The 26,410-nt window shown below is 46.2% G+C and overlaps 1 protein-coding gene across 1 annotated transcript in view; it reads right to left on the bottom strand.

Annotated features, from left to right (window-relative positions):
• Window positions 1-20,071: 20,071 nt before the first annotated feature.
• Window positions 20,072-26,410, bottom strand: part of PRKRA (protein activator of interferon induced protein kinase EIF2AK2) — a 217,108-nt gene continuing 210,769 nt past the window's right edge. The window contains exon 8 of the mRNA XM_086956202.1: window positions 20,072-20,808. Coding sequence (XP_086812328.1) covers window positions 20,651-20,808 — 158 coding nt within the window. The 3' untranslated portion in view covers window positions 20,072-20,650. The remainder of the gene's footprint in view (window positions 20,809-26,410) is intronic.

The raw sequence follows: 26,410 nt of genomic DNA on the forward strand, positions 1-26,410 counted from the left end.
ACCGCAACAGTGGACGAGACCCCCGCTGGGTGAGCGGAGCATCATTGCCTCGCAATAGTGGCCGAGACCTTTTGTCGGGTGAGTGCAGCGCCGCTGCATCGCAAGAGTGGAGGAACCCTTGTTGGGTGAGTGGAGCGTTGGGGGTGCAGCTGAGGGGCCCCCACCTGGGGGGGTGGGAGAGGCTCGTTCGCGCCACCTCTCCCTCCCAGCGCACCCCACGCCGACACCTGGCGTTGATATCCGTGATGTCCGGACTAGGCGATAAGAGGGGGGGGGGGGGGGGAATCGGAGGCAGAGGCAAGACATCCCCCCCCCGTGGCCTGCAGGGGGCCGCTTCAGGACCGAACGGGGAGCTCATACCAAGCCGGGGCCAGACCAGGAGATACGAGGGGAGGGGGGGGGGTCGGTGGTATGTGCAAGACATCCCCCCCCAGTGTTGTCGCAGCCATTAAAGAAAGAAGAGGGATCCCGTCGGCTCCTCTCCTGGCCCAGGGGGGGGGGGGGGGGGGGGGGGTGGGGGGGGGGGGTCGGTGGCATGTGCAAGACATCCCCCCCCCAGTGTTGTCGCAGCCATTATTGAAAAAAGAAGAAGATACCGTCGGCCTCGGCTCCTCTCCTGGTGCACCTTACGCGACAACCCTTTTGTTGGGTGAGTGGAGCGTTGGGGGTGCAGCCGAGGGGCCCCCCACCTGTGGGAGTGGGAGAGGCTCGTTCACGCCGCCTCTCCCTCCCAGCGCACCCCACGCCGACACCTGGCGTTGATAGCCGTGATGTCCGGACCAGGCGATAAGAGGGGGGGGGGTCGGAGGCAGAGGCAAGACATCCCCCCCCCGTGGCCTGCAAGGCGGCAGAAGAAGGGAATCGGGAGACCAGTACATTTCGGGCCATCCACCCCACGGCTGATGGCGGTTAGCTGGGCCCCGCCCTGCACGTGTCGAGGCCTCATCTTCCGGATGGGCGTAACAGTGGCCGTGTTGCACTTCGGGAGTTTCCAGAATGGGGGTAGGTATCTGCTGATTTGTATCTATTTCATGTTACCGTTAATGGGCGTGGCGGGCGGTGGGACAGACATGCTTGGAGCAGTGGGGGGGTGGCTGAGCCTAGCTACCTCATGGCTGCCGTAACGTCACGCTTGGCTTCTTTCACCACTTCCATGTTTCTTATTTCTAGCGAAGTCAAAAACTCATCAGTGGCCTACTGATTTTGTTCGATTTCTTTCCCTTCCTTTTCAAGTGTGTTTCATGCTAAAGTTTCTGTTTAACAGGATACAGTGATTACTTCGTATTTTACATATGTCTTCTTTATTAGGGGTACGCTCCGGTTGAGCCAGATGATGTACCTCTAATAAATGGTCCGGGTGGAACTAGTTTCTCAATCAGTGGGGAGTAGATGGGCATGACAGATTACAACGGGGGACAAAGGTCCGCATTACCCACCCTTCACTACTTGCAAAGACTAGACAGAATATTTCTATTCCACGTTATTTGTAAACAGAGAATACCTCGAAAGAACTATTCCTTGAACAATAAATGTCCAGCCAATCAATCAATCAGTGGGGAGAAAAACAGGCATGACGGATTACAACGGGGGACAAAAGTCCGCATTACCTATCCTTCACTATCTGCAAAGGGAGACAGAATATTTCTATTCTCTGTTTGTAGACAGGGAATATCTCAAAGAGCAATAATCGATAAAAAATTAGTAGGATTATAACACTTTAATAACTTATAAATATATACATCGCAACAAAAACAGTAAACACCTTAAAACATTTTTTATTAAAACAGAAGCAACAGGGGGGGTGTGGCCAACTGCCGAGCATGGCGGCAGCTTGAAGAGGGAGCTCCGCAAGGCATAACGGCCTGTGCACACATCCGTACTAATATCCGTGACATCGCCCGCTCGAAGGAGCGACATCGGCTTCAGAACGCAAGCGGCACTCACTGATCCGCTCCCGGTGAACGTCCGATGCCGGGAAGTGCTCCGTTCTGAGACGGACTGCTGGGGCCTCTAACTGCCTGGCAGCACCGGCCTGGCGTGCCTGGCGGACCCGGGCGGAAGTGCATCCTGCCCGGCTGAGGCGCGCTGACACCAGCCGGCACCTGCAGTAATCCGCAGAAAGAAGTGCTTCGCCGCTCCGTGTCACTGGAGTGAGCCCCGGAGGGAGCGACATCGGCTGCTTCACCCTGGACTGGCTGCGCCTGTCGCCCACACGCGGAGTGAACACCCTCGCAAGCGGGGACGTCCCTGAATACCGGCGACGCCATTTTGGGGATGAGATGAAGATTGGAAGTACCGCTCCCACTGCGAGGTGAGCCCGAGTGAGCCGGGGACCCAGCAGCGCACCCGCAGATCCGTGCATCGGACATTTGCACAAGCCTACCGGGGGGGCGGACGCTGCTCCTTGTCCCGTGGCACACAGAACCTGTCCTGAAGGGGCGTCTGTTGCACACTCCGAACTACTGGATGGAGCTACAACCTCTTTGGGAATCCACCCCGGCGCTGCAGCACAGAAACGCAGCGGGAATCGGACGCTACATTCAGGGTGCTCCCTGCCCAGAGAAAGCCGGCAACGCAATACAGCGCTGGTGCTAAGCGTGCTACATCGACCACAAAGGAGCGGAGTGCACACGTGGTGGGCCACACGACAAAAGCACTGAGACCGGCCTCCTAGCAAGTACGACCCCACGGCCGTGAGACACTGGGGCACTGTGGGTGGCGGTGCAGGCTCCTGTTGACGGTAGGAACCCCGTCCGATCACACATAGCCTGACGACAGGTGAACTACGGAGGAGACCGGGCTGCACGACAGCGAGCGCGACGCCATGGCAGGCAAAGGCACAAGAAGTGCGACGACGCAAGCGAAACTTGATACATTTGCGTATAGTCAACATGGACACTCTCAGGGTGGCGGGCGCCAATCCTCTGGTGCACCTCCGCACACAGAAGGAACAAGGAAAGTAACCCTGGAAGACATTATGAAAACCCTCACTGAGGTACAAGCAACAGTGGGCACTATTTCCTCCGAAGTTAATCTGCTGAGAGCGGACTTTAAGAAAATGTCAGAGAGAGTGTCCCAAGTGGAGGTGGTCACAAAATCACTCATTGAGGACACTTCGGACCTGCAAGTGGCGATGGAACGAATGGAAAGGGTCACGAAGCAACTACAGGACAAGCTGGATGATCAGGAGGGGCGCTCCAGAAGGAACAACGTCCGCATCCTAGGCCTTCCGGAATCGGAGGGGAAAGGCGCCATGGACCTGTACATCGAAGACCTTATCAAAAACAAGCTACAACCGAAGGGCCTGTCAAACTTTTTCTCTGTTGAAAGGGCGCACCGGGTCCCTGGGGGTGCGGCCAAACCGGGAGCCACACCGCGACCTGTCCTGGCCAGGCTGTTCAACTTCAGAGATAGAGACGCCATCTTGCAGGCGGCAAGGGTCGCACCGCCTGTAAAAATTCAGAACTCGACTTTGGCATTCTTTCCGGACTATACGGCAGAGGTGGCCAGGCGCCGGAAATCCTTCACTGAAGTGAAAAAGACGCTACGTGACAGGGGCCTGCCCTACTCGATGCTTTTCCCTGCCAAATTGCGGATTGTGGCCGAGGGAAAAACATGGTTTTTTGACACACCGGAGGTGGCGCGAGAATGGCTGGATGGATGGAGGCAGGTGGGCCAACCCCAGCGACCACACAGGGACCGCCAGAACCAACGCAACGGGAGGACGACGGAGCACCAAACCACTAGCCCTACGACTGAAGAGGGAGCCGCGGGACTGGACTCTGATCTAGAGAGAGACCCTCTCGACTCAGGCCAACCTGTTAGGGGTTGATTGATTGTGCTACATATGGACCGGCACGCTTGCAGCCCTTGGGACCTCGTAGCTGATGGAGCTGAGTAGGGCGGGCATTGGCCGATGCCTGTGGGGGACTCACCAACCCCACGAGCAAGTAAGATAGATAGGGATGGGACTAAGCACTCTGCCAAGTTGGGGATGCGGGCGGGACATCGTCCGTGGAGCAGGGGAGGGGGGAGGGGGTGGGGGGGAAGTTGTAATGTTATGGTTATCGTTATTGGTCATCACTACTTACATAAGAAACACGGTCACATTACTGGTCATCCACACCTGGTGCTCCGGCACACGTCATTCCATACGGGCTGCGCCACACTGCTGCACATTGGCGCCACTGGTCTTGAAAACAGATGGCACGACAAGAGCAAGCTGCACCCACTGAGGGCACCCCTGCGCTGACGATGGTACCCCCACTGAAACTGCTTACGTGGAACGTCAGGGGACTAGGGGATAAAATTAAAAGGGGTTTGGTACTGCAAACCATCAAACGCCATGGGCCTGAGTTGGTTTTGCTTCAAGAAACACACCTGGCAGGGAATACATGCAAGGCTCTAGATAGACGCGGGTACACCATGGCAGTTCATGCTGAATTTACTACGGGTTCCAGGGGCACTGGGATACTCCTTAAGAAAAACTCGCCCTTTCTGGTTCATAGCCACAGGACGGATGATCAGGGACGCTTTGCGGTGCTTTCTGGCCAGTGGGAGGGGAGAGCCCTTAATGTGGTGTCAGTATACATCCCCCCGGCGCTGCACTCTACAGCACTGCCGGCACTTGGGCAATTTCTTCTTGATCTTCCGGAGGGTGACATAATCATTGGGGGGGATTTAATGCTATAACAGACCCCTTGCTTGACACCTTCCCCACACGAGACCGCTTAGGAGGGGCTGCTGTTCTTCCTAGCTTCCTGAACGCACTGGGCCTCACGGATGCTTGGCGTCAACTGAATCCCGCGGCACGTCTGTACACGCACTACTCCTCCACACACAACAGCCTCTCGCGTATAGATTTCTTCTTCCTTTTAGGGATAGGATTGGGCTCCGTAGATAAGCTGGAAATTCTACCCAGGGGCATTTCTGATCACTCCCCAGTCTCACTACACCTTACCACCAAAGAGTCGAAACGCGCCAGAATATATCCGATATATCCCAATTATCTTCAGATTCCTGGAGTCAGGAAAAAACTCAAACTGGCCACAACACATTACTTTGCTGAAAATGTGGGAACGGTCACCTCACCCTCGGTGCTCTGGGAGGCATACAAAACGGTCCTACGAGGTGCAGCCATAGCGGCGATCACTGGGCATAAAAGGGACTCCAGATCGGAGCTTGCAAACTTAGAATTGGCGCTTTGCGCGGCGAACACTGCCCACATGTCAGACCCCACCCCAGAAACCGCTCATACATTACACCTCCGACAGCAGCAACATCAGGCTCACCTGAAAACGGTTACTAAGGGGCACTTAGCAAACACCGCACACCGAATATATGACGTGGGAGATAAGGCTGGGAAGATGCTGGCGTGGTTGGACAAGCGAGGCGGCAGTAACAGAGGGATACAGAGACTATATGATCATGAGGGCAAGATACAGACACACCCGGAACACATAAGACGCACCCTAGCACGCCACTTTCAGGGGATATACACCCCGGTACGGTCCGTCACGGAACAGGAGGCAATGGCCTCGCTCGGACACATAGCTATCCCTGTGCTGCCACACGAAGCGCAGCAAGACCTAGAAACAGACCTGACAGAGGGCGAGATCCAATTGGCGATACAGGCATTACAATCCGGCAAAGCACTGGGACCTAACGGCATACCTGTGGAATGGTATAAAGCGACAGCCTCGGTGCTGGCCAGACCCCTGTTGGATATGTACAATGATAGTATAGAGAGGGCAATGCTCCCACTCGACCAGCGCACGGCCACGATCGTGGCCATTCCCAATCCAGCCAAATCACCAACTGAATGCACCTCATACCGACCCATTTCCTTGCTCAACATTGAAGCGAAGATATTGGCAAAACTCCTAGCCAGTCGCCTGACCCAACACCTACACACTTTGATACACCCAGACCAGTCGGGTTTCATGCCTCACCAGAGCACGGCGCTGAACCTGCGGAGGCTACATGGGGTACTGGCGCGGGCACATCTCCTTACGGACCAAGCTGTGATACTATCCCTGGACGCCAGGATGGCGTTCGACCTGGTGGAATGGGAATACTTGTTCGCTGTCCTGACCCGAATAGGCTTCGGCCCAAAGTATCTTGCTTGGGTGCGGTTACTGTACACATCACCGGTCGCGCAGGTAGTCGCGAATGGTCACATCTCACCACCATTCCCACTGGGGCGAGGAACTAGACAAGGGTGCCCGCTATTGCCCCTTCTCTTTGCATTGGTGCTGGAACCTTTGGCAATCCTGCTCAGAGTGACGCCACTGTTCCGCGGCATCACCTGGGAGGAAGGGTGGGAGGATAAAGTCTCCCTGTATGCGGATGATATGCTGATCTACATGGTCGATCCCAACGAGGGGATCCCTGCCCTATTGGCACTGTGCGATGAGCATGGCAAGGCGTCGGGATATACCCTGAATTGGTCCAAATCCATAATATACGTGATCAGGGGCCCGGCCCCAACGTTACATGACGACTGTCCCCTAAAAATATCGTCCACCTCCTTTAAATATCTGGGAATTTTCATTACTACTGATGCTGCGGAATATTATACCAAGAACTTGCTGCCACCTCTGGCACGCCTACGTGCGGACGTTAAATTCTGGGCTACACTGCCGCTGACCCTCCTTGGGCGGGCGGCGCTATATAAAATGATGGCTCTCCCGCGGTTTCTATATGTACTTGAGAATTCCCCTTATATCGTGGGCCCGCGATACTTTAAACAAGTCGCTGCACTGATATCCAGCTTGTTGTGGAGCAATGGCCCAGCGCGAATAGCGCATGATAAATTGGTGAAGGGCTGGTATGAGGGAGGGATTGCATTACCCAATCTCCAGCTGTATTATTGGGCATCCCAACTTAAAATAATTGATCACTGGATCCACATCCCACGGGGAGACCCCGCATACAAGGCGGACTGGTCACAGCTGGGTACAGACGGCATGCTCGCTGTGTTATACAATTACTCGCAAGTTAAGAACCTACTCGGTCCGACGTTTCACACGGCGACACTATGGCACACAGCGCAATCGCGTCTGGGTTGGAAGGGGAAAATCACCAGGTTAACGCCGCTGTGGGACGCTAAAGCGTTGGGAAACTTGAGGTCCTGTAAGGGATTCACACAATGGGACAACATAGGGATTTCAGTGGTGGGGGACCTTTGGGAAGGGGGCACGGTGCTTGCATTTTCCCAACTCCAACAACAATATGGTTTAGGCCCCACTGAGACATTCAGATATGTGCAAATCCGACACGCACTACTACAGGCAATTCCACCTGACACCACACTCCCGGACTCGTCACCACTGGAGGACAGGCTACTGACGGATTTTATGGAACAGAAGGCAACCTCTCTCACATATAAAAAACTAGTTAACAACTTACCGGACCCCACGCAGAAGCTTAAAGAGAAATGGGTTGGGGAACTGGGTGAGATGGATGAGACGGAATGGAACGAGGCGCTTGCATCACCGCGAGAAGTAGGCATATCGGCCGGGTTCTGCTTAGTGCAACTCAAGATTCTACACCGCACTTACTACACCAGACCACTTCTACATAAAATACAGAGGGCGCCGCACCCATACTGCCTCAGGGGCTGCGGGGAGGAGGGTACTCTGCTCCACACTTTGTGGGATTGCCCACGAATCCAGGACGTCTGGAGGCAAATTATGCGCACTGTCTCCCAGGCCATGGAAGTGTCAGTCCTGCCTGAACCCCGTAAGTGCCTGCTAAACATTTGGGACCCTAATGACCTGGACAGGTATGGGCAGCTGTGGGTTACGTTGGCTGTGACGGTGGCCAAACGAGACATTGCGCAAAAATGGGGTGCCCCGGAACTGCCTACGGTAGCTGGGTGGATCAGGAACATGGGCCTCCTAATGGTGAAAGAGAGGGCAGTGTATGTGCTACGGGCTTGCCCCCGTAAATGGAATAGGGTGTGGACGCAATGGAACAAATATAGGGGAGAACCGTGTGAACCATTGCCGGAAGGCGGGGATTCGGAGTCTGAGGAAGATGAGGACTAGATGGAGTGGGTCAACATATTGAGTGCTGGTGTGTGACGGGAGGGGGCAGGGTTGCAATGTTACCCTGGGAATAGTACTGCACATGTGGAATGGCCGACTGCTGACTGTGTAAGGACATAACCCATTGCCAAATGATGACCTTAGTTGGGTTTTATTGTTTTTTACTTTATCTAAAAGTTGAAATGTTAGGAGCGGGTAAACATTCCAAGAGTGAGCTACTCAAGGACTAACATGTAGAAATATTATGAAGATATGACACAGGTGGTATATACCAGTTATTCATGACTGCTCCATGCCCAAATCAAGGTGGCGAACGATATATGTTGGAACACAACATGTTTTATCCATTTCTCTTGATTGCAAATAACGTTGACATGCAAATTCCAGCTACATATGTTGATGTGAATATGCTTTTTGCCATCCTGACAATAAAGATTTTTTTTTAAAAAAAACAGAAGCAACAATGACAACTAACAGTAGTGATATCCTGGGCGGGTGATGGAACTGGGATTGTTAATGGAAAAAGATCTACAGAGAAAGCTATTGGTGAATTATACTTCTCCGGAAATTTAAAACTCACAAATGTTTTATTGGTGTAATCGTTTCAGGTCAAACGGATTGTTGAAAAATGTTCAGAATGGAAGAGTCACCAAAAGGCAAAAAGTACACTCATGGATGAAAATCTTACTATTAATGCTTGACTGAGGCCAAGGAGATCAGAGTGCATGAGTCTCATGCTCGATCGATTGAGCTAGCCGGATCGGGCAACAAAAAGTATAAAATAGTTATGTAAATAGTTATTTAATAAAATGTTTTACCCTGTTACTTTGCTGGTGTGTTGTATATATTTATAATATTTGCATAGGGTTTGTCGTTATTTTGGGTGGGGTGGGTGGTGGAGCTGAGCTGTCTTGCAGCCATCATGGTGTGGAGCTCAGTTCATCTCACTAGTTTCGTATTTCTCATGAGGGGTTGTTCTTAATGTTTCTATTTTAGCGAGGTCAAAAAGAGATCCCATTAGTGGCCTACTGATTTTGCTCGATTCCTTTTGTTTTTTAAAACGATTTTTCACTATCTGCAAAGACTAAACAGAGTATTGCGACTCTGTGCTTGTTTGTAAATAGAGAATGAACAAAAGAGAACCAATTCTAAAACAGTAAATGCTTGGATAACAATCAATCAAATAGAGAGAGAAGCAGGCACGACTGATTACAACGGGGGCAAAGGCCTGCGTTAACTACCCTTCACTATCTGCAAAGAGAGAGTACTCCCAAGAGAAAAGAGGGGGGAGGGGGGGGCAGCGTTCAAAGCACATCAGCGTGCATAAACACGAAAATGTTTTTACCTATCACGTACTTGACATTTGACAGCTTTTGATATTTGCTATTAAAAAACAATTGAAATTCACTGAAAAAACCATAGGTTATAGACCATATATAGTTAGGAATTAGCATTTACAAAACCTTGAAAATTCACTGAAAAAACCATAGGTTATAGACCATATATAGTTAGGGATTAGCATTTTCAAAACCTTATTTTACTCGCACAAAACCATTGAAATTCGCATATATAGTTAGATGCACTAACTATATATCGCGCACCCGCAATCCACTGCTGATGATGTCACATATTACATCATTCATGACATGCTCAGTGACATCACTGATGACATCACTGATGACATCTCAAATGACATCACTGATGACATCACTGATGACATCTCAAATGACATCACTGATGACACCACTGATGACATCACTGATGACATCACTGATGACATCTCATTTGACATCTCATTTGACATTACTGAGCACATCACTGATGACATAATTCATGTGATAATACGATGAACCTCTTCAGACTCTAATATAACCTTAGATACACTCAGTGTAAACAGACACTCACAGACTGTCACTCATCCATGGAGTTACTCACACACCTAGTCAGTCATGCAAAGAATCAATCACACCTCCATTTCCTCAACTATACAGTTATACACACCTTACTTATTCAAACATATACTAACACATATTTACTCTCTTATACAATCCCTGATACAAGTTCACAATGATCCATACAGCCACTCACACATTCACTGGCTCTTATGCACAGTTATTTATATATGTCAACTCTCACATGTACTGTGTTTTACATATGTACTTACTTTGACATGTAGCACTGAGATATCCATTCACTCACCAATACACTCATGCACACAGTCAACCGCGCATACAGCTGTTTCCACATGCACTTTTGAACCCATACATCTAGTGGATCAACTGCTCACACATCTATGCACAGAGTCATACACCTCCCAGCCACCCACACACACTCAGTCTCCCATACAAATACTTGGGCAACCAATCAATAACCCATATAGTTACTCATATAGCTACTGATCAACACATGCAGCAGTTTACAGAACCACAGACATAATGATGCACAAATTAAGACAGTTTAGTCACTAACCCATTCACTCAGTGAGACACATTTAATCACTCACTCAGTCATGCACCTACTAAATCCTTCATCCAGACACTTATACATCCACTCATTCTTCAATATGTAAGACATATTTTAACTTTACAGAAACATACAGTCACTGGATGTTGTCATCAGTGATGTCATCAGTGATGTCATTTGAGATGTCATCAGTGATGTCATCAGTGATGTCACTGAGCATGTCATGAATGATATAATATGTGACATCATCAGCAGTGGATTGCGGGTGCGCGATATATAGTTAGTGCATCTAACTATATATGCGAATTTCAATGGTTTTGTGCGAGTAAAATAAGGTTTTGAAAATGCTAATCCCTAACTATATATGGTCTATAACCTATGGTTTTTTCAGTGAATATATATATATATATATATATAGTGCCACAACCTCACAAAGTAAGGAAGACGACGCTGTAACTTTGATGTCAATCTTATGTCATCCAAATGTCTACTAATGTCAGACACGTTTTGCCTGCACAGTAGACTTGCTCACCAACAATTTGATAAAGTTTGTTTCACCTTTTTTAAACATCCTGTTTGTCAACTGGTCACGTGGGAACAACAAGTGCAATAAATAAAGAAGACAGACTCGTAGTTTATCAGGAAAGATTACAGAATTAAATCATAACTTTCATCTCTTTGAAACATAATGTTTACCATATCGCAGCTTAATCACACAGGTACGGTTTAACCAGTATAATGCAATTCATTACGACGTCACGCATCAAGTAATATAATTTTAAATTCTTGTCATCACACACTTCTTGTGTAATGCCTATTTCGCTAAAATACCACATAGCGCAATCACTTGGAGCACTAACAGGTGTCTTCTCTAGCTGGGACAATATTTATCTACGCAAATGTATTGTTTACGGCAGATACATAAATCATCCCTAGTGGGTTAAAAATAGGTATTGAAAATGCGCTGTCTTTTCGAATTTCAACATTGATGGTATTTTGCCCCGGTGGGCTTCCTTGTTGTTATATGCTGACATTATACTTGCTTGTCTGTCAAAATTAAAACAATAAAGTGTTTGTGTTGAAATTATACCAAAACTAAAAAAAATAGGTTAAAAACACAAGGAGAGACTGCAGCACTTCATTTTTACAGATGAGTATAAAAGTCTTTTTCCATAGTCAGACCTTCAGAGTGCTTAGTATTGAGTTCAATGATGTAGCATGATTCTAAACTTCTAAATTTTTGTTCATCCGATCACCACCTCTCTTATTAGCAGCGACAGCATCAATTACAAAATATGTGAGACCTTCTGTATTTTTATTGTGACTGTTCAAAATGTCTCGCAACGAGGTAGGTTTTGTTACCACTCTTAATTGCTCTTAATTGCTGTAGCACTCTTTTATGAACGGGTAAGATAGTACTGCCCACGTACCTCAGGCTACAAGGGCACTGGAGCACGTATACAGCAAAATCCGTCTTGCACAAAAAATTGACTTTTGATTTTCTTTACAGGACTAGATACATTTGACTGATATGTAGGAGTGTTAACGCCATGAGAACATGCCTTACATTTAGCGCATTTGATGAAACCATCCTTTCTGCTCAACCAGCTAGAAACTGTTGCCTTTGCTAAAATAGATGGCAACTGGTTGCGGACTAGACTTGATGCAATGACTTGGCTCGTCTAAAAGTTATTTGCGGTTTCCGTTGGACTATTTTCCCCAGAATAGGATCATTACGTATTATGTGCTAATGTTTGCACAAAATACTTCTCAAGTAGTTCATGCTGGTTGTTGTAGGCTGTAATCATTCAACATTGGTTACCACTAGTTTCAGTAGATCAGTTTGTTTATCTTTTGGTGAAGAGAATTTCTTCCCTAGTTTGTTTCCTTGCTTTAAAGATAGCAGATTTAATACAAGTTTGTGAGTGTCCTCTAGTTAAGCGCTCTTTAAGAGAACATAGTTTTTCCTCAAGCTTCTCTTTATTGCTGCAGTTCCTCATTGTACGAAGACACTCCCCATATGGAATGCTTCTAATTAGGTTCTGCAGGTAAAAACTTGTTGCATGTAGCATCGTGTTGCCAGCAGTTGTCTTACGAAAAAGCTTGGTATCCAGTTTCCCTGCATGTATGTACACTGTTAAATCAAGGAAGTTGACCTCTGTTGCGCTCAGGGTGCTGGTGAATTTCAGATTGAGATTATTAATCTGCAATTTCTTTATGAAGCCTTTAACTTCCTTTTCAGTGCCTTTCCATACGATGAGCAAGTCATTAATGTAACGGCTCCAGTGCATTATATTTTCCTGCCATTCCCTGTGGTATAGCGTCTAGACCTCCAGCTCCTCCCACCAGCCCATATGCAGATTCGCATACCCTGGGGGGAAGCAGGTTCCCTTCGCCGTCCTGCATACCTGGTGAAATAAGTCCCCATTGAATAAGAAGAAATTGTTTTTGAATCACACAGTTATCATAGTTATTAATATTTGAGTGTGTGACAATAACTTGACTGGATTTTTCCCTAAGTAGTATTTAATGGCATTGAGTCCGTCTTCGTGCCAAATACTGGTGTATAGTGTGCAGACATTTATAGTGACCAAAAGGAAGTTGTCTTCCCAGGGAATATCATAAACTTTTCTTAAGAAATCTCCTTTATCTTGTGTGTAGGAAGACAATGATTTGACAAACTGACAGAGGAAAGAATCTACATATTTTGTCCTGTTCTCAAAGGCACTGCCGATGGCAGAAATGATGGGGTGAACTGGAGGATTTTCAGGGTTTTTATGAACCTTTGGTATCAAATAGAGTACTGGAGTTACTGGGCTATTAATTATCAAAAACATCAGTTCTTAATTACTTATTAAACATTGATTGTGCCATTCTTGTAACTGCGTATTAAAAAGACAGTGACTCGCAATTATGATTTCACCTGAACATAATTGGCTCGACATATATATATGGAAAATGCTACTTACCAGTATGCATCTGTTCTTGGCATGAAGAGCTGCAGAGTTACGCATTGTGCATAGATGGCCACCTAGTTGTTGCAGAAAAGTCTTTTGAAGTCACACGACAGGTGACTCCTCCTTTGGATTTTACTGCGCATGAGCATCGGCTCCATCCCCAGATTGCTGCAGATTATACACTGTGTATAGATTGTACAGCAGTACCCACCTTTAGCGGCGACTACCCGTATCTGTTGCAGTTGCTTGAAACAGAGTTTTTAGTACAGCCTGGCCCACAGTGGCTTGTTGTTTACTTTGCACATCTACACAATAGTGTTTTATGAATGTGTGCGGTGTAGACCATGTAGCTGCTTTGCATATATCATCTAGGGGAATGTTCCCTAAGAATGCCATTGAAGCCCCTATTTTCCTTGTAGAATGGGCTTTCGGAGGAATTGTTAACATGAGTTTGGCTTTCTGGTAACATATTTGTATGCATTTAACAATCCACCTAGCTATCCCCGATTTTGATATGGGGTTGCCTTTATATGGTGGTGAAAAAGACACAAAAAGTTGTTTAGTTATACGAAAAGTTTGTGTCCTTTCGATGTGGTACAGTAATGCTCTTTTGACATCTAAGGTCTGTAGAGGTCTTTCTGCAACTGTTTGCGGCTGTACGAAAAATACGGGCAGCTCAACAGATTGATTAGATGGAATGGTGAAATGACTTTTGGAAGGAATTTAGAATTAGTGCCTAGAACCACTTTGTTATGATGCATTTGCAAAAAGGGTTCTTGAATGGTGAATGCTTGTAGTTCACTGACTCTTCTGAGAGAAGTAATAGCTACTAGGAAAGCAACTTTCCAATTGCAATTCACATTTATGTAACTGTTCAAAGGGAGGTCCCATTAACCGTGTGAGAACAATGGTGAAGGTGGCGTTCTGGGCGGGATTATTCTTTTGAGTCCTTCCATGAAAGCTTTTATAGCAGGTACTCTAAAAAGAGATAGATGTTGTCTATTTTGTAAATAAGCTGCAATGGCAGCAAGGTGTAGTCTGATAGACGTTGCACCTAAATTACACTTTTGAAGGTGTAATAGGTATCCCATGATGTGTTGAATAGACACATCTAAAGGATTTATGTGGTTACAAACAGTTTCCACTTAACAGCATAACATGCTCTAGTAGTGGGACGTCTGGCTTCTTTAATAACGTTCATGCATTCTGGAGGAAGGTTGAGGTAACCAAACTCTATTACTTCAGGAGCCAGATCGCTAGGTTGAGCTGAGCTGGGTCCGGATGTCTAATCTCTCCATGGTTCTGTGTTAAGAGGCATGGAGATAGGCTTACTTTTTGGTGTGGTACCACAGATAGTTGCAGCAGTGTGGTGTACCACAGTTGTCTGTCCCAAGTTGGAGCAACTAGAATGAGTGTTAGGGAATGTTGCTGTAGCTTGCGTACCACTAATGGAAGTAGTGGGAGAGGAGGAAAAGCTTACGCAACTTTTCCGGATCAGTTCATCCATATCGCATTGCCTTTGGACAGCGGACGTGGATATCTGGCGGCGCAGTTTGGGCATTTTGCGTTTTCGTGGGTGGCAAAGAGGCCTATCTGAGGTTGTCCCCCCATTTGAAAGAACGGTTGAAGAACTTGTGGATGAAGTTCCCACTCTTGGATCTGCTGTGTTTGTCGACTTAGCAGATCTGCCATGGTGTTTTGTACTCCTGGAACGTGTTGGGCTAAGAGGAAGATCTTTAGTGGTATAGCCCATCTCCATATCTGCTGTGCTAAGAGAGAGCTGCAGAGTGTGTTCTCCTCGGTGTTTGTTTATATAGTACATGGCTGTCATTTGTCTGTGCGGACTATGACAGCTTTGCCTGATACTTGTTTTTGGAATGCTTTTAGGGCTAGAAAAACAGCTAGTAACTCCAAGTGGGTAATGTGGAGTAACTTTTGTTGCGGTGTCCACCTGCCTTGCATGGTTTGATGCAGTATAGGAGCTCCCCAGCCGGAGAGCGATGCGCCCGCTGTCAAGATTACCTGAGGAACTGGCTTTAGGAACGGTCGACCCTTTGAAAGGTTTTTGGTGCTCCACCATTGCAGAGAGCGATGAGTCCGACTGTCTACCAACACTATGTCTGTTAATTGACCACAAGCCTGGTTCCATTGGCGTGCTAGGCACTCTTGAAGTGGACGCATTTGCAGTCTTGCGTGAGGTACTATAAATATGCAAGATGCCATCCTTCCTATGAGCTGCATGAACAATCGAGCTGGAAGCGAGTTTTGTAGCTTGAATCTTGTTAGGAGAGTTTGTACATTTGTTATCCTGGTTGGAGAGGGATAGGCTAGTGTTAGTTGGGTGTTTATTGTAGCGGCGACATATTGTTGTATGTGTGAAGGTGTGGTTTACTATGAATCCCAAGTTGTGGAGCAGTTGAATCGTAGCGTGATTGTATTGTACACACTGGCTATATGAGCTAGCTTTTATGAGCCAGTCGGCTAGGTATGGGAAGACGTGAATATGCGGTCTTAAGTGTGCTGCTACCACTGCTAGGCATTTGGTAAACACCCTTGGTGCTGTTGTGACTCCGAATGGGTGCACTTTGAACTGGTAGTGCTGCCTGTCCAGCACAAATCTGAGATATTTTATGTGCTCTGTGTGAATAGGAATGTGAAAGTAGGCGTCCTTGAGATCTAGAGTGACAAGGAAGTCGCTTTGTAACAGGAGCGGAAGGACTTGTTGGAGTGTGACCATATGAAAATGATCGAACTGTATGCAAACGTTTAGAGGTCTAGGATAGATCCATCCTTCTTTGGGATTAAAAAATATAGGGAGTATACTCCTTTGTTTTGCTGATGCATAGGGACTATTTCTATTGCATTTTTGTGCAGGAGGGATATCACTTCCTGCCTAAGCAGTGACAAATGTTCCTGTGACATTGGACGCTACCTGGGTGGTATGTTTGGGGGGGGAGTGGATGTTAGTTCTAGACAGTAACCTGACTGAATTATTTGAAGCACCCACCTGTCTGATGTGATGTTTTCCCAGGCTGGTAAGTGTTGTTGTAGTCTTCCCCCAACAGGAGTGGAATAGGGCGGGGGAGGGGAGTGATTGGGCAGCGGTAGATGCAGAGCGGGAGTTGTTGTTTTTACCTCTGCTTTAATTGTTGTTACCTCTGTAACCAACCCTTTGGTAGCCCCTACTATAGGTGGATTGTGTGGGGGCTTTGTATGAGGTAGAAGGTGTGTCAGAAGAGTATCCCCTGTTGGCGCCTCTGTAATATGAGCGCAAAATGAACGTCTGGGAGCCTGCGACTGCAGGGCTCCCATAGATTTGGCCGTACCTGTATCCTTTTTCATCTTTTCAAGGGATACATCTACATTGGGTCTGAATAAGTGCTGCTCAAAGGGTTGGTTAAGTATAGCACTTTGGACTTCAGGTTTGAACCCTGATATACGTAGCCAGTCATGTCCACGCAATAAAACACTGGTGCTCTGGCAGTGTCTGCTGCATCAAGTGCACAACGAATGGAAGTGTTTGTAATATTTTTCCCTACTTGGATTAGTTCATTTGCTCTATCTTTGTACTCATCAGGGAGGTGCTGCATTAATGATTCTAATTCGTCATAATGTGCCCTATATCTTGCCAATAATGCTTGTGTATTGGCAATGCGCCACATGTTTGCTGCTTGAGACGCAGTTCTTTTTCCCGATTCGTGAAGTAGCTTAGACTCTATCTGGTGGGGGAGCTTCACCTGATGCTTGTGAATTTGCTCTTTTGCGTGCATTGGAAACCACATGCGCGTCTAGTGGTACTGGGCCTTTAATATATGCTGGGTCGGAAGGGGCAGCTTTATATTTCTTCTCTATTTGTGGGTTTATGACCCAAGTTCTAACTGGGTCTTTGAAGACTTCAGGAGCATGCTTAATCACTCCTTTAAGCATGGGTAAAATGGATGAGGATCTTTGTGCATTATCAAAGGTATCCATTAGGAAGTCTTCATCTACAGGGTCTGTATGCATGTCCACCCCATGATACTGCGCAGCTCTTTGTACTAATTGATTGAAGACCATAGTGTCTTCTGGTGGGGAAGGCCTAGAGGGGTATATGTCGTCTTGAGGGACATTCGGGATATCTGGGGTGTTGTAATCATCCCACGGGTCAGGTGAGCCTGGAGGAATAGATGGATCATCTGGGTTACCCCCTATATCATCAGAGCTATCATCCCGGTTGTCATCATCTGGTTCGATAGAGGATGTAGGGGAATGTTGTGGTAGGGGCACAGGTGGTGATGGCATGGGTGGAGGGGAAGGAGCTCTTAGAGGAGAGGTAGCCATGTCCTTTTTTGGATGAGGAGCCAGTGCAGGTGTATCCAGTGGTCGTTTTTCTTTAACTTAAAGTTAATCGACTAGGGATTGGGCCTTTAACCAGAGTCTTTTGTGCAGGGTCTGGGTGAAATAAGTCCTCTGCAGGAGGCTGATCTTTTGGTGCGGAGGGAGGTTTTGGCACCAAAGTAGCATCTTTTGTTTTTTGGCACTGTCTTTAACAGGAGAAGCAGGAGTCTTTTTCGGCTCCGAGGGTTTTTTCGGCTCCAATGGTTTTTTCGGTTCCGGTGCATTTTTCGGATCCGATGTTTTTTTCAGTTCCGGTGTTCTTTTGAATCCAAAGCATGTTTGCTTGGTTCCGACCTGGGTTTCGGTGCCGAGGTAGTGGCGGTATGTTTCGGCATCGATTGTTTCGATGCCGGCGTGGTTGGAAATGGTGTCTTTTTCAGTGCCGGTAGGTGTGCGCCGGCACCGTGGGGAGGCCGACTCGAGCCCGAGTCACCGGAAGGCTTAACTAGCTTCTTAGCCAGGCCCGAAGGTGGGGCAGTAGAAGCAGTGTCTCAGTGTGCACCCGAGCCTGAGGGTGTGACCGGAGCCTTTTTTTGACTGTGTCGAGGAAGGGTCGGAGTCTTACTTACGACCCGCTGTGCTGGAGTGATGTTCTTGACTTCGGAATCTTCTGTCTCGGAGATGCTGTCGACGCCATGTTTTTCTGGGACGTCGAAGCCCTCTGCGAAGATGTCGTCTGGAATTTAAGCTGAAGATAGAGCCATTGTTCTTCTAGCTCTTCGTTCCCGGATCGTCTTCTTGGAGCGGAAAGAGGCACAAGCGAAACAGTCTCTGGCCTCGTGCTCCGGGGAGAGGCAAAGGTTACACACCTCATGAAGGTCGGTGTGGGGAAACTACGACCCACATTGAGTACACTTTTTAAATGGCGTCCTTTCCATGAGCTGGAGTCGAGGCCTAGTTAGGCCCGGAGGCCGTCGTCGACGATCGGAATCGAAATCTTTGATGTTGAAGAGTAGCGTCGACAGGAAACACGTTCGAAAATAAATTCTGGAAGCTGGTGAGGATTGCGCGTCGAAGGAAATCGGTTCCAACACGGAGTGCTGGAAACACATCCGAGCCCGGTGGCGGAAAAAAACATTCTGGGGATGGAGCCAATGACCATTCCCATGCCCAAACGCAATATGATCCAAAGGAGGAGTCACCTGTCCTGTGACTTCCAAAGACTTTTCTACAACAAAAACAAACTGCAAACATCCGGGCCCAACACTAGGTGGCCATCTATGCACAGTGTGTAATCTGCAGCTCATATGCCTCGAACATATATATTCCCTCCACCGTTCCAGTTAAAGGATTACACCAGACTGTCATGGGCGGTCCGAGTTCGGGCTACCGGAGGCCCCAATTTTCGTTCCAACAGTTCTCCGCTAGTAATCAGAAAGTACTCGGACACTCCAATATGCTAAATAAAGTTTTAATAGCTGAAAAAACAACGCGTTTCGGCTTTCGTCTTGCTCACATGGAGAACTGTTGGAACTAATATATATAATATATATATATATATATATATATACACACACACATATACATTTACAGGTGTTGTGTCAGTAGTAAATAATCATATCAATGTTATGCTGAAAATCATTTGTCTATTCCAAGATAGGTTGATCTTGGTTTGAGGCTGATGGGTAAATTTAAGGAAAATTAAAGAAGTAATTTATTCATAGCAAGTGAGCGTTGTACATACACTTTTGAAAAACAGTCGGCTTTAAGCCAATCAAGAGTGTAAACAGAGAGGTCAGATTCTAGGCTTTCTCAATTAATGACCCATGTGATGTGTTTACCAATTAGGCAGTGCCATGTCCCAGTGTCTCTGCATAAACAGATGACCTCTATCCTTCAGACTGGATTGAGACTATCCACTCTCTGAACGAGAAATATGAATGTGACCTAAACTGCAATTCATTAGGCATCCAGGTCCTCGCGTATCAGTAAGAGAATAAATGCAGCAGCCTCACAAGAGTCGTAGTTGGAAAAATAACAGATTAGAAACAGCGTTTACACGAGTAAGGCAAACCTCGATAGTGGGTCTACGAGGATATGTTATAGACCAAGGTTGGGTCTTTGATCCATGAGATAGCGTATTGTACAGAAACTTTCACCAGAAGCACCTAGTTGCTCTGAAATGTGACAGTTAAACTTCAAACAACGTCTATGATGCAGTGTCACAATGCAAAACCTGATCTCCTGATCAGTAACAGTTTAAAAAACTGAAATAAACAAACCTTATCGAAAACAATTTATTAGAGAATGGCAACACACAATTAATATAGACTGAGAGGCAAAAAAAACCTCACTTCTGTAGTTACATACTTATAAAAGGCCACAGTTTATAATAAACTATAACGGCAAATAAAATGGAAAAGTACAAACAAGGGGGAAAAATGTATAATAGCTATTTTTTAAAGTTGTTTTTCTATTTCAATTAAAGCCATTATTATAGTGACAAGTGTATAGTACTTCCTTCAAAAAGGTTTTCATACGTTTTTGTTCTGCAAGTAGCTGCACCACTGATTAAATATTTCATAAATGGGGGTCATTTCAATGCTCGAGTACTTGTTACTTATGTACGTCATACTGAGTTCAATTAAGAGAATCATTCGATACATTAATCCCTAATGATACTAAATACGATGGCCAAGTTAACCGTTACATTTTGGTTACATCATTACATACGCATTATTCTTTCTACCTAATACATACTCTGCACATCACAAACAAACCCTCACTAATACAAAAACGCTCAACCGGGAAAGATTTTGAATGGCGTCGTTTTTCAAGGATTCTGTTGTATTAGCTTGAACTTCATTTTCTTAACACCATAATTTTTAAATATTGCAATGCATTATGGGCAGCACCATTGTGAGCGTTACCACAGGAGATTCCAGTTCCATGACAAATAATAACTGGTTTTGTCGACAATTCTGCTAGGCACTGGTACTGACCGTTCACGCTGAGTTCATCTGAAAAGACACAAATTTCATGTCAAACCACTGCATACACAATGTAAAATGTGCTTAAAAAAGGAGTTTTAAACATTATGGTGATTTTCCTTCATTGTTTAATCTTAGGAGTTCTCATCACAGATGTGAAACTGAATAGAGCAAATGTAGGGTTCATAAATCAGACAGCTTCTGTTCACCGAAGACTGGATTAGGCTGTCTGTGGGTATAGATAGATGGCTGTACATCCAACTACCTTCCCTACTGTCACTGAAACTGCTCAGCTGCCAATTTGTGGTCATCAAATCAAAGATCACATTCCACCTCATCCATAGACAGTCTGGCCCAGCAATATTTTAGCAATAACGTCTCTGACCTCACCCACAGCAGCCCTCCCCAATTTCTCTTACCGGCATCTTTATTGAAGACGTAAACTCCACCAAAAATGACGAAAGAGGCACGTCTTGAACAAAACAAAAGGACCCCACTTGGTTTTGACCAATTTCCAAACTTTAATTATATGCCAAATAGGGCGCTGAATTTATTAATTTAAGCACAGCATTAATATTTTTGTACAAAGCAACTATAAGAGCAGATCAGCGAGGATGGGCATTCATATAGTTTAAGCAATGTAACGGCTGTTGTACAAGTTGGTTGCACAAGTTATATGGGGGTATAACAGGGGACAACTGAAATTTAAATACAGCTGTGACCTATGACCTAGCATAACAATGCAGGTGTGCAATATAGATAGTTACAGTATGGCGGGGGAGTTCTCACCATCTTCTTTGAAGTTAAGCTAGGTGATTGCTCAGTGCTGATTTCGACTCTACTAACGAGTGGACTGGATGTGGTAAGTAGTCACAAAAACAAAAAGGAGTAAAGATAGTGGGACACATTGGTTGAGGTTTGGCCACAAAGCTGAGATTGGCGTATTGTAGGTTTTGAGAAGGTGTGTACAGAGATAGGATTGAATAGTAAATTGAATTTATATAGCATTTACTGTCCCGGACGAGGCGTTGAAACTCTTTGCGGCGAGTAGCACATTACCCTGGAACAAAAATTAAAGTTAAATAGTTAGTAGATTAGTAATATAATCTTCCTTTTTTGCCTTGTGGATTAGTTGTGGTAATGATGCTAGAGAGACAGTGGGAGTCAGGACATTTACTGCTCTGTAAGCAAGTGTGAAAATGTGTATAAGACTCAGTTCTAGGCAGTTAGTGAGCTTGCTCAATGGCGATATGATGAGGAAAATAAACCAGTAACATAATCAAAGTTTATAAACAGAAAACAAAGACCAAAAGACTGTTGAACAAAAGTATAGAGGCCTCCTGTAGAGTAAAAATTTTATATAGCGCAAATCACAATAATCTTTTAATTTTTTATCCCGGGTTTCGAAACTTTGATTATGTTACCTGATTATATTTTGTCAAGCACATTTAGTAAAATGTATTTTTGTACTAAAAATAGAGATATTTGTATATTATCTCATTAGCCCCACTGCCTTATTTGCAATTGAGGTGCTTAACAGAATATAGTGTAAGGTGACCGACACTATGGAACTGTTCTGGCAAGGGTAAGGTCATGGGGCAATTACTTAGCTCCAGTTGTGGACCTTGGAGTCTTTTACTCTGGACCACTTACTATTGCACCGCCACTGATCACCTTGCACATCCTTTCCCATTTGACTCTCTGAGTCGAGAGCAGAGTTGTCGAAAGCTAACTCAGTGAGGTAGAGTGGAGTAAAAACTCAGAACTTGGTTGAACACATAACACTTTATGGATCAATGGCCTTTCAAAGCTTTTAAGTTTAGAAATAAAAAAGTACTTTAATTCACACACTACTACACTACTAAATGATATACACAATAACAAATGTATATAATGCAAACCAGACTGACCACTCAGTGAACAGACATATCAGCCATGGGATTCCATCGCTCAGGAAGGTCAGAATATCCGACCTATAATGCAACTAATTTGTCCTAAACCATGTAGCGAAATGGTTTCAATGACAATATACAGCCTAAGGTTTGAATGTCTAAAGCTACTTCCCTCGAGTAAGCCCTCCTTAGCACACCTTACTTGCTAATATCCAAGCCACCATGCGAAGTTAAATTACTTTTTTGTTGAGAATGTGAGACCCAAGAGGGAGATGAAGGGCTTTAAGTCTAAGAAGCGTGCATCATATATGCCTACTGAAATAAGGGACAGTCAGGATCACCTTCTCCTGTGTTCTGGCCAGCACATGTACATGCAGGCAATGAAATGGAATGCTTAAAACCACCTCTGAGGCCCAGCGAATGAGCATCTACCCCCCAAAAACCCATATCAGGGTAAAAAAAGGAGAAAGGATGAATTAGAATATCAGTCTGAGTGGAGAGGGGACTTGGACTCCATCGGACAATGACTAAATTATATACAAACACAGAGTGGGGTGGCCTTCGATTAACTCAAATGAGGGGTTAGTACCTAGCCAGCCAGCTATCGCAGTGGATATGTTTTTTCCACCGTTGAGACAACTATCCTATTTGGACAGTGCTGGAAAGAAAGAAACGTGGTGGTTCCCAACAATTAGATCTTGTATATAATCATATACTGTTACAGCCAAAGTAGTTTGACCGATAGTCAATGCGATGTTAATTAACTGGAGTCAGGCCGAGATTGTAACAAGCATTTACAATGCAATGGTCTCGGCATTATTAAAAGGTAGAGCTATTGGCATTGCTCATTACATTTTTTTTCTTTTTTAAATAAATGGTATTGTCATTTACAATGGCAATAGGTGAGCATTAGAGAGTATTCGCGGACACAGAGCACACACAGAGCCGTCCACACACACATACAGAGCCACGCAAACACACAGACAGAGCCACGCAAAGACAGAGCCACGCACACACACAGACAGAGCCACGCACACACACAGACAGAGCCATGCACACACACAGACAGAGCCATGCACACACACACACAGAGCCATGCACACACACACACAGAGCCACGCACACACAGACAGAGCCACGCACACACAGACATACAGAGCCACGCACACACACACAGACAGAGCCACGCACACACACACAGACAGAGCCACGCACAGACAGACAGAGCCACGCACACAGAGCCCCCCCACACACACAGAGACACACACACAGACCCTCACAGAGCCACACACACAGCCACACATACAGAGCCACCCCCCACACACAGACACACAGACACACACACAGCACCTGCTTCCCATGACCATAAAACAAGCAGGTGATGCACACCGCACCTTTTGTTTTTATTAAAATAAAAATCCGCTATTTGTGTAGCGCTTTCACAAAAGTGCTTTACGTCGAATGCGGAAAGGAACATGAGTAGTGCCAATGTACTCGCAACCATGGAACATATGCAACAGGGAGGCTAAGTCTAAGGGGGCATAAAATGCAAGTTTGTGAGCAGCGCGATCGGCGTTACATAAATTACTCTTACAAGGGGGCTATATAAACCCACACGATAATCCTCTCCACGTGCTTAGTGAATTTTCTTTGAAAACACAGACATTTGTAGCCTATAATTACATAAAACATCCAAGGTTAAAAACTCGGACTGCCCCGGCTAATCTCAGACGCCTGGCCACCGTGCAGTGATAAAATTAACACAGCCCACCAGACTTGTAAGCAGATTTGGGAAACCTTTTGTCTGCAGGACGATGCACACATCGACGCAGAGAGAGTGGCACTGCCAGCAAACCGGGTGCAGCCAGGGTAACCTCCATGCCAGCACATGAGACGCCGATGTCAGGAGGTGGGCGGTGCCCTACTGCTAGAAGAGTAGAAGGAGATTAGCATAGGAGGGAGGGCGTCAGAGAGGGTGGGCAGTGCCCAGCTGGCACAGTGGGATCAGAGGTAAGGAGATTTGCAGAAGCACGGACGCACAGGGCGAGTGGCAGAGACTACCAGCGGTGGCACAGAGGGCGAAAAGAGGCAGGCTGCTGCGTGGGGGGACTGGGTCTGCGGGTCTGGATGAAATGGCGTGATGAAATGGCAGGAGAAAATTGTCAGGAGCAGGGTGTGCTTGGTGGCACGGGGGGATCAAAGCAGGGAGAAGCATGGTGACAAAGTGGACAGGTGGCATGTGGCAGGCAGCGAGGCTGGGCAGTGTTGCGAAGGGACAGCAGACAGCAAGCGCTGTGTCAAGGTGGCACAGAGGAAACATTGATCAAATAAGGTGTAGTGAAGGCCTATGAAGAAGCAAGAGAGTGCAGGGCCATGGTGGCATAGAGGGTATAGGAGGCATAGACGATGGGCAGTGCCATGGTGACACAGTGAATCTGGGACATAAATGGGTGTACTGTAGCATGGTGGCAGAGGCGCCAGGGAGAAGCATGTAGCACAGGGCACACCATCCAGGGGCAAACATATGCAGGGGCACAGATCAGAATGGACTGATAGGTGCACTGCTTCACCAGTGGAAGTAGGCATGGGCAGGAAAGTACCGTGGCAAGTAAGAAGAAAGGTCATTCTTCTATGTCTTGACTAGGGATATGATGACAGACAGAAGACAGAGTTACTTCCCAGCTTCTACACCTCATAAAAGAGCTGTACATACCAAGGTGGCATTGCACTGCTCAAGAAATATGGCAAAGACCAGGGTTGGACAGGCCTAGAGGGCAACCAGGCAGTGTCTAAATGGGTTGGTCTGACAGTTTGTGGGCCGGTTTTCTAGAAGTTCATGGCCCTGTTTTATGGCTGGATGGGTTGGTTTTACTGTCGATTTTCCTGATATTACCACGAGCATTGTCTGGAGCAAACTAAAATGTATGCAGTCTCTCAAACCTTGCAAAACATGTATACAGTTTGTCTTTACAGTTTGTCTTTACAAGAACAATAATTGACTGATTTGCACAAGTGGGTCACTTTTTAACGATCTGGTTCGCTAATGAGGCACACTTATCTTGGTGCTCAGGCTTATTTTGTATCCCAGTCCGACCCTGGCAAAGACGGCAGGACATTTTTCCTTAGTGGTAGCCAGGTTTGTTTAGAAATTAGCTGTCACCAATTTTAGTGTGAGACACAGACGAAATTTATTTTGATATATTCTTGCAGACGGAGTGTACTGGGTGATTCGGGGCGCTCTAGTTTGTATAAATAAATTATAAAAATTGTACTGTAACTAGGACAGCATAAATGAGAAAATAAAGATGTTAAGTGTCAAATCATGTTTTTTATCCGAGGGACTAGGGAGTGTGGCCCAATTAAATCAACCAGAGGTAGTGTCTAAGGACTAGCGACGAAAAACAAAGGTTGCAGACCTGCAGAGTAAAATTCTCGTTTCAAGCAGTGTGATGTAGTCAGTGTATGAAGAGTAGAAAGGCAGCTGGAGCAGGTGTTAAAGAGGATTTTGTGCACGTGGAAATGCCTGCAGATTGCTCTGGGAATTAAAATGATGACCAAGCGTGCATTAAAATGGAGACGGAAAAAGTTGGGAGAGAGCTAAGAATATTTATCTGGTGAGTGACACCTCACATGGAGTACAAAGGCGAATATAGAGCTCTCTATAGCATGAATCAGATGTTTACCTGGTGATTAAAACATAGCCGCTGCGTATTGGTAAGTTCTTATCTTATTAAATTTCC

The sequence above is a fragment of the Lissotriton vulgaris genome, chromosome 2_1 (assembly GCF_964263255.1).
Source record: "Lissotriton vulgaris chromosome 2_1, aLisVul1.2, whole genome shotgun sequence".
NCBI classification, from domain to species: domain Eukaryota; kingdom Metazoa; phylum Chordata; class Amphibia; order Caudata; family Salamandridae; genus Lissotriton; species Lissotriton vulgaris.